The sequence below is a fragment of the Taudactylus pleione genome, unplaced genomic scaffold (assembly GCF_031769625.1).
Source record: "Taudactylus pleione unplaced genomic scaffold, aTauple2 ptg001990l, whole genome shotgun sequence".
NCBI classification, from domain to species: domain Eukaryota; kingdom Metazoa; phylum Chordata; class Amphibia; order Anura; family Myobatrachidae; genus Taudactylus; species Taudactylus pleione.
In genome coordinates this window covers 264,787-278,455 of record NW_028286386.1, presented here as the reverse complement: position 1 = coordinate 278,455, position 13,669 = coordinate 264,787, and the positions used below count along the sequence as shown (strand labels likewise).

At 44.7% G+C, this 13,669-nt stretch overlaps 1 protein-coding gene across 2 annotated transcripts in view; it reads left to right on the top strand.

Moving 5' to 3' along the window:
- F12 (coagulation factor XII) overlaps positions 1 to 13,669 on the top strand; it is a 64,383-nt gene that overhangs the window by 29,303 nt on the left and 21,411 nt on the right. For both annotated transcript variants that reach the window (XM_088465460.1, XM_088465459.1), the window contains 5 exons: positions 1,384 to 1,454; positions 6,881 to 6,988; positions 8,934 to 9,065; positions 12,892 to 12,996; positions 13,110 to 13,284. In XM_088465460.1, coding sequence (XP_088321586.1) covers positions 1,384 to 1,454; positions 6,881 to 6,988; positions 8,934 to 9,065; positions 12,892 to 12,996; positions 13,110 to 13,284 — 591 coding nt within the window. The remainder of the gene's footprint in view (positions 1 to 1,383; positions 1,455 to 6,880; positions 6,989 to 8,933; positions 9,066 to 12,891; positions 12,997 to 13,109; positions 13,285 to 13,669) is intronic.

Below are 13,669 nucleotides of genomic sequence, written 5' to 3'. Positions count from 1 at the left end.
TGAAATGCAATAAACTGTTAAGTCAAAGTAGACTAGACTTTCAAAACTAATCAGCAGTAATCTCTACATGGTTGCTTAATATGACTGTTGCAATGACCCTCAACATTGATAGATAAACTTTTGGTTTCTTGAGAAAGTTTTGAACAGGAGCTAGCTGGCCGTCATTTGGTCTTCAGTGCATGCGCGGTGTCACCTTGTCACTGTGTAAGAGTGCCATAGTAGGACGGGTGATTTCTATGTTTCACTCAAGCTCTGCTCCATCCAGATACAGAGTGTATGTGACTGTGAGCACGGGCAGCTGTACAAGCACACTGCTCTACAATAAGCCATACGACTGGTTACGTTCTGAGCTGTTTAGTGCACTTGCAAATTACGCTGGTGTATGCTATTTACTCTGCTTTCCACCATCAAATAGTGCACATGTATTATCAGGCTTTTTACTTACTTCTTCACTTGTTTCTGGACTTTTATTTACTCTTTGATTTATATATATAGTTGTAACTGTTTGATTAGAGACAGTGCAACATGGTTTTACATTTATAATTATATAATTTCGAGTAGTGATGTAAAATTTAGATATAAAAAAAAAATCAGAAAAAGTTTATATTATTTGTTTATAATTATTATTATCCTTAATTTATATGGCGCCACAAGTGTTCCGCAGCACCTTACATAGTACATAGAACTAATAGGTGAACAGGACAATGGACACGACTTATATTCATTGCTGAAATAGTGATTAAAGCACTCACAATAAGCTGCCGGGAGTTGGCAGTCCTGTGTTAGGTGCCCTAATGGGGAGTAGAGAGTAGAAGAAAATGTAAAGAGAAGCACATGAGGGAAGAGGTCCCTGCTCATGAGAGCTTACATTCTAAGGGGAGGGGCAGACAGTTCTGAGTCGCACATGTACAATTCAGTATAGTATGCTAAATCATCTGATTCCAAATCTGTGATACGCCTTTAGTGTATTATGATCCTGTTGAGTTATAAATCCTTATCATCAATTTGACTGACAGCGTAGAGCCACCCAGCAGTAGTACCCCACACTTCTCACTCACCTCTCACCCACTCTGTCGATGGCCTCATGGAGTCGATGGTATATGGCTGCCCCCTTATGTAGTTCTGCCACTGTAACATTCATTCAACGAGAAAACAAAAGCTAGTGTTGAGAAACCTGTACATTTCCAGGGACAAATCTTAAAACCTGGGACTGGAAATTAGGCACTTTTTGGAAGTATAGTTTAGTACAAATGTGACACCTAAATGCAGTAATAATATATGTGCCCTAGTGAATGTAGTTTTTACAGATGTGAGCTCTTGAGTAATTGATTCTATACTGTATGTTTACAGTAATTGCTGGATTATTCATTCCTGTGTTATTAGGTGCTCACTCACAAAACACTATGATGAAGACAAGCTTTGGTCCTACTGTGTGGAGGGAGACAAAATCACAGGTACAGTAATGAGTTTCTGCTACAAGCTAAATTGTAGTAATTGATTCATTTTTTTTTTTTTAATTTTCCCAAGTGTTATTGTGGCCACTATACTCTGCAAAGCTATTGAAAAACGATTTATTTAATGGATGAAGGTGTTATGAACTAGGGATCATAGTAACAATGTTATTTTAAATGTTTAAATGATATTTTAAATGTTGGTAGTCTATTTACTGATATATGTTGTGCTGTGTCAAATTCATGTCAAATGGTAAATTTATCTTTAACTGTAAATATGTAATTTTCTTCTAAACGTAACATAACAGCTTAATTCACTCGTCTCTTCTGTTGTTTCATACCAATGACAGGATGACATGAGACTTGTATTTAAAGCATAAGTTGACCTTTGTAATCAATTTATTTTTATTAACTAGCAGAGTGTATTTTATGGTAACTGGGGCAAAAGATGGGAATTGTACGTAGTCTTCTGCATAAGTCCTCCTTACCCTACCACATAATTTGCTCCATGTCACCAGTATGAATAGCTATTCACACTCGCACAGGTACAGATAAAAAGCAATATCATTTTGAAGTAAAGCAATCAGTATGCTATGAAATTCCCACACTGACCAGTGTTTTTCTTTTAAAGCTGTCTACTATAACCCAGACTGATGAAAATATGTCAATAATGCATTTGTAGAAGTGAAGATTACAGTATACATTAATGCAACAACTGCAAATTGTATTCTTGCAATAACTTGTTTGGAGACTGCACATGTATATTAGCTAGTAACTCATCTGCTAATGGGATATGTTTATTATTGCAAGCACAGAAACTAACACAACATTTCAAGTTCAGTCCCTCTTCTTCACGTTTCAACTGGGAACTGTACAGCACAGCAATCTTTACTATCTGTTAACTGTTAACCTCTGGACAGAGGGTTATATTAAGCAGTCAAGGCTTCAGCATATGGTACTGTAGACATTGAGGGGTCCAAATCATCCAGATCCATATTTATGTGGGTTTTTTAGAGTTTTTAGAGCCCAGATTACTGTAACCTATGTATATTTTTTATGTTGGTGTAGTTCTACTCTCAGTGTACTTGGCTGTGTGTGCTTCTCAGTTAGTCCAACTAATATAGACACTTTATGTTGTGATAAGAAGTCCAATTAAATAATTAATATTAAAAATGTCTGTAATACATGTTTTCTCCCCAGCAGCTAGGTCTATCAGTCCATTATCCCCACACATAGATGTTCTTTTTAGCTGTCTTCCAGCGAACCAGGAGTTAATGGAACACCAATTAATCTCAAAGAACTCCCATTTCACATATGCTGGGAATGAGCTATAAATCACACCTAGCGGATATTTACTCCCCCATATTAGCAGCTAATTTACCTTCCTGAGAAATGTTTATATTCTCTGTAGATAAAATAGTATTTTGGCAGATCCCATTGGAATGGAAGTACTGTACATTGTTACCCTGCCTTGTCCTAGGTGTACAGATTGTACTTCATTAGTGTTATATTTCTGTCATTTTTGTTATTTTTTTTTTTTATCCTTTTGGGACGATGTTCAAGTAAGTTGCCAATTTTTTGCGACTGCACATGTGTCTACATCTAAGTTGCACGGCACATGCATCCCACGGTGTCTCTGCACAGAGTCACAGGACTTGTTCAGCCATGTGGACTCTTGGAATATTTTCCTGGGCTGTGACTGGGATGTTGATGTTCAAACACACAAAAAATCTTGTTATGGGAGTGTCATGGGTGTGGTTGCAGGAGTGGTTGCAGCTGTAGGTGCTCAAAGTTGGCGTCCCAGCACTTCCGCATTCAGACGCACGACCATACACCAGAGGAATTGGTGATATCAGCATAAAGTTGCTGACGTGACTCAGAATCAGCCCCTGCATCTGCACTTTTGTATGTCATTTATTACATTTTTTTTTTATATACAGTATATCAGTGGTGTAACTAGGGTACTTGGAGCCCAGGGTAAATTGAAAAATCGAGCGCGCCCCCCCCCCTCCCCATGTGCGTGGTTAAAAATGGGCATTGTCACAAGGGGCGTGGCCACTGAAAAATGGAGCGTGTCAACATGACACACACCCCTTTCTTGTCACTGGGAGCATTTATTTCCATATACACCTTAATGCAATGTCCCTTATAAGTCCCCTCTATGCAGTGCCCCCAGTAGTGGTCCCCCTTATGCAGGCCCCCAGTAGTGCCCTTATACAGTGCCCCCAGTATGCAATGCCCCCAGTATGGGTTCTTCTTATGCAGGCCCCCAGTAGTGCCCCTTATACAGTACCCCCAGTAGTGGTCCCCCATATGCAGTGCCCCCTGTAGTGGTCACCCTTATGCAGCCCCCCATTAGTCCCCCTTAAACAGTGCCCCCAGTAGTGATCCCCCATATGCAGGCCCCCAGTAGTGATCCCCCATATGCAGTGCCCCTTATACAGTGCCCCCAGGAGTGATCCCCCTTATGCAGGTCCCCAGTAGTGCCCCTTATACCGTGCCCCCAATAGTGATCCCCCATATGCAGGCCCCCAGTAGAGATCCCCCATATGCAGTGCACCTTATACAGTGCCCCCAGGAGTGATCTCCCTTATGCAGGACTCCAGGAATGTCCCTTATACAGTGCCCCCAGTAGTTATGCCCCTTATGCAGGCCCGAAGTAGTTGTCTCCCTTATGCAGGCCCCCAGTAGTTGTCCACCCTATGCAGTGCTCCCTGTAGTGGTTCCCCATTTTCAGTTCCTCCTGTAGTGGTCCCTCCTGTGCACTGCCCCCAGTAGTAAGCTCCTTATATAGTGCCCCCAGTAGTAGTCCCCTCAATGCAGTGCCCCCAGTAGTGGTCCCCCATGATGCAGTGCCCCCAGTAGTAGTCCCCAGTAGTGGTCCCCCCCAATGCAGTGCCCCCAGTAGTAAGCCCCTTATATAGTGCCCCCAGTAGTAGTCCCCCCTATACAGTGCCCTTTATATAGTGCCCCCAGTAGTAGTCCCCTCAATGCAGTGCCCCCAGTAGTGGTCCCCCATGATGCAGTGCCCCCAGTAGTAGTCCCCAGTAGTGGTCCCCCCCAATGCAGTGCCCCCAGTAGTAGCACTGCCCCCAGTAGTAAGCCCCTTATATAGTGCCCCCAGTAGTAGTCCCCCCTATACAGTGCCCTTTATATAGTGCCGCCAGTAGTTGTCCCCCTCAATGCAGTGCCCCCAGTAGTAGTCCCCCATGATGCAGTGCCCCCAGTAGTAGTCCCCAGTAGTTGCCCCCCTCAATGCAGTGCCCCCAGTAGTAGTCCCCCCAGTAGTGTCCCCCATGATGCAGTGCCCCCAGTAATAGTCCGCAGTAGTGGTCCCCCCCAATGCAGTGCCCCCAGTAGTAGTCCCCCCCCAGTAGTAGTCCCCAGTAGTGGTCCACCCCCCAGTAGTAGTCCCCAGTAGTGGTCCCCCAGTAGTAGTCCCCCCCGAAGCAGTGCCCAGAGTAAGTCCCCTCCTTAGTAGTAGTCCCCGGTAGGGGTCTACCCCCGATGCAGTGCCCCCTGTAGCCAGTAGTGGTGCCCCCCCCAGCAGACACAAACATCAGCCATCAGCTCCTCTGTCCTCTGCATTATGGGAGAAACATCATGACGTCTCTCCCATCACCCACTGCAGGAGCCGGTAGACGGAGCTCATGAATGAGCTTCAGCCCGGCTTCGGAAGTGGGCGCAGAAGTCAACGAGAGTCTGTCTGACTCTCATTGACTGCTAATTAGTGGTGGGCACCGGCACGAACTAGGAAATCCGTTGTCCGGAGCGCAGCCCTGCTCCCTGCCTGAGCCCGCCCTCTAGTCTCCCGCTAGCGATATTGGATAAGCGTTCAAGGAGAGGTAAGGGGCACGGCCATGCAGCACAGGACGGTGCTGCCGATTAAAACAAACACACAACAGCCGGCCGGCGGCTGTCTGTTTGTTACTGTGTGTAGTGCTGACCGAATTCCGGGCCTGATTCAGACCCGCTATGCGCTCGCAAGTGGGTTGATGGTGGTCTAGTGCGCATGCGCATGATGGAGCCGGATCAGTCGTGCGCATGCGCGAGACCCGGATAGCGACAGCTAATCCGACGCTCCGGGTCTCGTACCAAAGGGGGCTTGCTATCGATGTTGAGTGACAGCACGCCCCCTTTGGTGGGCGGGCCGGGGGAGTGGCTGCCCAAACAGAGGCGTTCCCATGTGAACGCCTCCGTTTGGGGGCGGCCCCACTGACATCACGAGTGATGTCAGTGGAAGAGATTTCTGCTCTGTGAGAGCCGAAAACTCTCTGGGGCTTGCGGCAACGAGACCCTACCACAAGGGTCCTGGCCGCTCGCTATAACTGTGGGTGGTCAACCACAGCTATGCGAGCGGCTAGGAGGCCGCTCTAAAAAACAAGAAGGCCGGCCCTGATTCAGAGCGAGCGCTCTGTCAGAGTGTCCGGCTCTGAATCAGGGCCTCCGTTCAGTCAGCACTACACTGACCTGGACCGCGGACGGCGGCGCCCCCCGTGAGGCCAGTCCAATGGCTCCCAGGGCACACGCCATGCTCGACCCCCCTTAGTTACGCCACTGCAGTATATTCAATACACTTTACCTTATTATATAAAATCTAAAATTTAGTAAATTAATAGAATAGAAAATATTAATCTGAAGTAATGGAGCTGAAATGAAGTTATTTGACACAATTATGTGACAAAAGTTTATCAGTATTTTAACATGTGACGCGATAATTCTATTTGTTCTTAATGTTCTCACTCTCCAACTGTTCAGCCATCTTAGTATGTAAGCTCTCATGGGCAGGGCCTTCTTTCCTCTTGTTCAACACTTAAGGTGCTTACACACAGGACGATTAAAATGGACGATATGAACGATAACGATATCGATCATATTGTTCATATCGTGCATTTTCTGGTGCCCAACGACCTGCGATGCGCGGTCAAGCATGGACGATAACGATCTCGTCCATCACCCGTGCATGTAGGCTAACCTGGTAGATATCAACCAGGTTACTATAGGGGTCGTTGGTGAGTTGGTGGTGTGCTGGATGATCAATATTGATCATCCAGCACACCCGGGAGATCGAACAATGATATCATTTTCGTTGTCGATCGTCCCGTGTGTACGCACCATTAGAATTATCCATGTCACATTTTGTCCCCTGCACTTACATTGGGCATTGCCTCATTTTGTGTTTATCTGTGTCCCCCTCTCTGCAAGTTACCACCACTTGTCATACAAGATACTGTACTGTTACTTAGCCTGCCCTCACCCATTGTTATTTTATTGCTGCTCTGTGTGACTTTTCCCAGAATGCCACTGTCTTAATGAAGTTGCCTTGAGACTGTACGGCCATTATTTTTTTTATTATTTACTTGATCTTCCGTGTTTTATTTTTCTTTTCAATATTATTATATTTTTTTATCATTATTTATTGTCTACAGATCATTGTGAGAATAACCCTTGTGAACCAAGAGGTGAATGTGAAAGCACTTTAAGGAGTTATAAATGCACATGTAAGGAACCATACACAGGCAAAGATTGCAATAAAGGTAAGGTGAATACTGAGACAAGAGTCACTAATTACACAGTAAGGGCTCTATTCATAATGTTAATTATCGGGGTCCGAAAGGAGCACTGGAGCAATTCAACATTGCTCCGGCGCGGAGACAGCTGATACGAAAATCATCTGTCTTCCTGAGTCTTTTCACTGCTCCTTTCGAAGCAATGGGTATGTAATGGCGGCTGTCGGGATGCTTCCTGTCACAATACCGACAGCGGATTACCGATGGTTGGTATCCCGACAGGGGTCGGGTAAGCATACTTACCCTCCCCCCTTCTCCCCCTAACCCTCCCTGCGTATAGCCTAACTCTAACCCCCCCGTTAGTGCTTAAACCTAACCCTCACCCTTCATGCCTAATCCTAACCCTCCCCCCTTAGTGCCTAATCCTAACCCCCCAGTGGTGACTAACCCTAACCTTCCCCCTTAGGGGTGCCTAATCCTAACCCCCCCTAAAACCTAATGCTAACCCCACTATGTAACCTAAACCTAACCCTCCCCCCTTAGTGCCTAATCCTAACCCCCCAGTGGTGACTAACCCTAACCTTCCCTCTTAGGGGTGCCTAACCCCCCCTAAAACCTAATGCTAACCCCACTATGTAATCTAAACCTAACCCTACCCCCGCAGCTAACACTAAGGACGCCTCGGACTTACCTCGCTCGAGCAGCCGTCCTTCTGTGTTCCGGCATCGGGATTAAGATAGGCGTCGGTATTTCAATGCCTATCTTAACTCCCTTGTCAAGATTCAGCCATCGGGATTTAGAGGCCATCGGTCTGCTGACTACATCCCCTTTCGAAGCAGTGAATCTTTTCCTTTAGGAGCAGTAAAACTAGTGCGTCTTCGTGACCTACAGGTCACGCAGGCGCACAAAAGCCCCAGCATCCATCGGAAAGGATTCGGACAGGGGCGGAGGGATCCTAAAGGATCCCTCTTTGCAACCCAGGACTACTTAGTTGCAGGAGAAAATATTGTATTTTAGGAGCTTGATGAATTCTCTCCCCATACTAATGTATGGGGACAGTGGGCCATTCCGAGAGAGAAAGGAAAGCAGGAGATATCTGTGCATTAGTTTTTGATGAATGGCCCGAAAACTTAATTTCTACAAAAGCAGGTGACAATGTTCTTTTGTAGAAATGAAGTGATGATGGATAGACCCCTAAATATCAGATGTTAAGTTACATAGGTGTTTTAAATGATATGTGTGTATTTATTATTGCTAATTATCTGTATAACCACGCACAATCACACCCTCTTTTGAACATAGCCATGCCCACTTTGGGGCAAAGCCACACCCACATTAGGACAAAGTCACACCCACTTTGGACAAAGTCATACTCCTTTCAGGGTATGGGTTTGTGCAGTTTTAAATTATAGCCTACATGGGTAATAATTGCTAAACTTTTAGCAAATATGTTATTGTCATTGTATTATCTACTGTAGATGTACCGTAAGTGGTTGGACTGTCTCTTCCCTTTCTGCATTGTATTTATAGTAGCAAGATAACTGACACAGTGATGTGAAATGAAAGAAAGTACAGCAAGAACCCACCCCTATAAAATAAAGACTACTTGCTGTAAATCTGGTGCAAAACTATTGAAGACTATTACAAATAGCTAGTTCTGTTTTGTTCTCCAATGCAGTAAATGGAGCATGTTGCCTTGCTATATATATATATATATTAGTTTATACTTACTTTTAGTTTGGCACTAAATTTGCATAAAATATATTTTATTAAATGAGTCTGAATGGGATAAATAAGTGACAAAAGTCAAACTGATGTTTAACAATTTAAAAGCAAACATATTTAAAGATACACATCTAAGATGTAAGATACATACTGTACTACTACATATGTGTGTGTCAGACGGAATGGAATTATGTGTATTAGGGACAAACTAGGTTCATGGAATAGCCCAATTTTCTTCATTCTCTAGACAAGTGCTTTGATAAAGTGCTGCAGCAATATTTTGAGCCGAAGGAAAAGTGGCTACGTTACATTCACCCTAAGCTGGAGGAATGCACCTGTGGTGAGAAGGGGAGCACCTGCAAAGCAACGACTGGGAAACGTGAGTTGGAAATACAGACAGCAAGCCCCATAGTGAGACATCCACTGACCAACCAGGGTGATTGTGTTACTACTGCATAAGCTTCCAATTGTGTTGCATTGCGACAAAACATTACAGCACTAAAAGTCAATGTTTCCATAATGTGAGGAAGTGCAATAAACAGCTGTGTGGGTTTTCTATCGTAAACCGAAATACTAACTTTTAATTATTCACATTATTATGCCGTCATTTAATGGATTGATAACTATGTCATTAGTTCTTGGAACCTGCTTCCACTACTCCCCATGTAGCAATTCAATGGAAAGCCTTTAACTACTGTTACCTATTAAAGAGCTCCAGGTGTGTTGTCCACAAGGACACTAGTAAGTAATGGAATGTGCCTGCAGCCGGCAGATTATTAGCAAACTTATGGTCTGCAATAAAAATCTGCTTGTCACCCGAAATTAATAATGTATCCTCACTGTCCTACCATCACTGTTATACTGCCCCCTTAATCAATTACAACTGTTTCATAAACCTGCTTCTCGAATACTCATTTGTGTCATATATAAATCAGGATTGTCTTTATTTAATCTGTCACATTTTTTATTTAAATGTTTAAATTCTTTTAGCCTATATGGTCCAAAAGATGCCTTCCTATATATAATGCAGGCTTAAGTGGTCCTAGGGAGGTTGTGGAACTCATTTTCTTATTTATTTATTGCCAGTTATTTATATTTATATAGCGCACACATATTCCGCAGCGCTTCACAGAGAGTATTTGTCCATTCACATCAGTCCCTGCCCCAGTAGAGTTTACAATCTAAATTCCCTACCTCATGGTCACACACATACATACTAGGGTAAATTTTTGTAGGGACCCAATTAACCCACTAGTATATTTTGGAGTGTGGGAGGAAACCCACGCAAGCACAGGGGGAATATACAAACTCTGCACCACCATCTCCCCTGGCGACGCCCCCTTCACACACACACAAACACACGTTTGGAGAAGCTGCTCTGAGATGGTGCCTTGTCACTGCGCACCTAGGGCTGATGGAGCCCAGGGCAAATAAACAACAATGTGGAAACTTTTCTGCACAATTCTGGCTGTATACTTATATTGGTACTGAGCAAGGTAGAGCCTCAATATGCTCGGTATGAATACCACGTACATACGTGTATAGGATGATTGAAAGTGAATGACTTGAGGACCTGACAGCCTCCAGAAGCTTTAGGGACTATAATAGGTGATATACATTTCAGATGATTTTTAAATACTCCTGCCACCAGCTGAGGCTACAATGTTAGGTCACTTTAAAAGAAAAATGTTTTCTACAGTATGCCATCAGTGTCACTATTTTTTGTGGTGTTACATCAAACAAGTTTCTGTCAGTTGGGTGACCTATGTTTTTTCCACCTGTTCTTGAGAGTCTTTTATTACCTAAAAGGTGGTTTCTCTGCACTGGGGAACCTCTGAAGAAATTGAGCCTTCCTGGGGAAAAGCCACTTTTTTGCTTAGAAATATAACAATGTCATCATCATTCAACATAGGTCCAACCAGATAATACATAGTAATAGAAGTGTTGGGGCAAGGTAAAATGTGATCCTGACTGATCAAACATCCTGGAAACACGACATCACCCTGTGTCTCTCCAGCTCCATCCTCCTGCGTCTCTCCAGTACCATCACCCTTGTGTCTCTCTAGCTCAGCCCGCTTTGTAACTCCAGCTCTTTCCACTGTGTTACTCCAGCAGGCAAACATTTTTTAAGGAGCCGCCTAACAATACAGGTGACAGGAAACAATTCTGCCCCGTTCTGGCCCGCTTTAACCCTTGATATAGTACATCTAGAGGATGCAAAACTCAATCCATTGGAGCTAATAGTTGGGTGTCCAAAAAGACTGTGGGGCTGATTCAGACCCGCTCACAAGCGCAAAGCGCTTGCCAGCGGATTGATGTTTTCCCCTGCGCATGCGCCACCTCCGGGGAGCGCATGCACGAGCCCCAGCGAGCGACTGAAGCTCAGTCTCTCCGGGGCTGTCGATGTTGATTGACAGCTCGCCCCGTTTTGTAGGCGGGGAAGGGTGGTGGATAGGGAAACGCAGGCGTTCCTTTAGGAACGCCTGGTGTTTGTGGGCGGCCCTACTGACATCACTCGTGATGTCAGTAGTGGACTTCCTGCTCTATTAGAGCAGGAAGTCCACTCAGGCTTGCGAGAGCTGAGACCCTACCACAGGGTCTCCTCGCAAGCCCGATGGTCGTGATAATCGCCACCATCTCCAACCCGCTCGCACAAGCTGTGGGTGGGCACCCACTGCTTAGCGAGCGGGCAGGAGAAAAAAAATAATAAATCCCCTCCCTGATTCAGAGCAAGAGCGAGTGCTCGCAAACAGCATGCGGCTCTGAATCAGGCCCCGTGTACAGTTGCTAAATTGGAAATTACACCCTAACTAATGGAAATGATCCCCTAAATATGCTCTCTGTAATGAAATCCTATTTTGCATTCGTAAAGTGACACCTTAATCATTATCTGCTTCCATGGGAAGCAACAAAATTTGATCCCCTTTAATAAGAGCAATCTTCACTCACAAATCATACTTGCCTAGTCAATTACCCGGCGAAAGAGGGAAGTCTGGGCGGCCAATGACTCTACTCGCTCTGAACTGCAGTATTGTGGCCCTGCCCCCCCTTCATAATGCTGTAATCTTGCCCTTCAGCCCACCCACTTTCTCGGAGGGGGTAGCCAGAAAGTCGACAAGTATGGCACAAATCCAGTGTTCGAAGTGGGGAGGTATGCTGCGATATACATACCGTCACTTCCCACAGCCACTGCATTTTAGCTGAAGTGGAGAAGTGTCCCGGCGCTGGGATAGAGTACAGGATGTTCTGATCTGCGCTGGGAAGGCCCATCCGGTTCTCGGAACTGGCCAATATAGAATGCAGCTGCTCTGCAGTTTAAAATTGGCACTGGCCGCAAGCTGATCCCAGCTCGCCGACCAGCGATGAGTCAAAAGAAGAGGTAGACTTTGCATTTGGCACCGGCTGTTAGCCAATTGCGGCTCACGGACCGGACAGAAACAGCAGCGGTGGCAGCTTCTCATTGGCTAGCAGTCCGCTCGCTCCTAGCGCCAAATTCAAAAGGCCGTCTGCCAAGTTTAAACTGCAGTGCCGCTGCATTCTGCACTGGCTGGCATCGAAACCCAATGCTCCTTACCAGGACAGATCAGAGATGTGTCCCCAGTGGAGAGAGACACACGTGATAAGACAAAAAGGAGAGCATGTGGGGTGTAAGAAGGTTACCCGGGGATGAAGATATGGGCACATGAGGAGAGTGACAGACAAAGGAAACAGAAGGGACACATGGAAGACATAAGAGAGGTGAGCAAACTTTGTTCAACATATTTTGCTACATAGTGCTAAAAGCATCTAAAATGAAACTCATTTTCAAAATCCCTAAAGCTTCGGGCGGAATTCGAGCACTGCACAAATCCATGTGCATACCTAGAGTAAAGGTTAAAGATACACAGAAATAAGTTTGAGTCACAAAAACATTTGTACATTTTTTTCGTGTTGATAAACAACTCTGAGCGCTACTAAAAAGGAAATGTAGAGTTGTTTACAATAGCAACCAATCACCTCCTATCTATCTATCTATCTATCTATCTATCTATCTATCTATCTATCTATCTATCATTTATCTAGTACTCTGTAGAAAATGATAGCTAGAATCTGATTTGATGTATGCGTAACACCTCTTTTTCAAAATTTAATTAAATCTATCCCTAAATGTAAAATATTGGTGCTTTGAGATTTACTGCGATATCACCTCTGCTCTAAATTTACAGACTGCACTGACAATCCATGCCTCAATGGAGGACACTGCATTCAACACAAACTCAGCAAGGTGTGTGGGTGTACACAGGGGCACATAGGACCTCACTGTGAAATAAGTAAGTACTAATGTGACATATACTGTACATTTCCATGCAATATAAAAATAAATATAATTGTCAACCCCATTTTAGGTCTTCATAGTTATGACATGTTTATCTTTGTTTTGAAGGTGAAAGTGAGAATTGCCACTTGGTAAATGGTACCAGATACAGAGGTACCGTAAGTGTCACTGTGACAGGAGTACCCTGCTTACACTGGGACTCTGATATCATAAGACATGAAACTTCCTTGTACAGTGGCCACAATGCGAAGAGACATGGCATAGGCCATCACTCATACTGCAGGTAAGATTAGAGTCATGGAATATATCACTTCAGCTGGGCAAAGTGATGCACTACTGCTCTGCTACTGTACTGATGTACTCTGTACTCTTCTTTGTGAAAAAGGCAGGATTCAAAGCCAGCACATAATGGTAACTGACAATAAGAGGCTATTGCAGAGGCAGAGGGCCTGATTTAGAGGTGAATGGTAATGCAGCCGCAACTGCGTCTTTTTATGCAGCGTGACTGCGACTTTATGCTAATGCCTCAGCCGATGAGACTCGCCCACTTGCTGTGAATCAAATCCGTCACGTTATGTAATAAGTCACACCATCGGATGTACATTGGTCGCCGCCATCGGACATTAGAGCAGCCCTATGGGTGCACAGAATGTCCATCAGAGCATGGC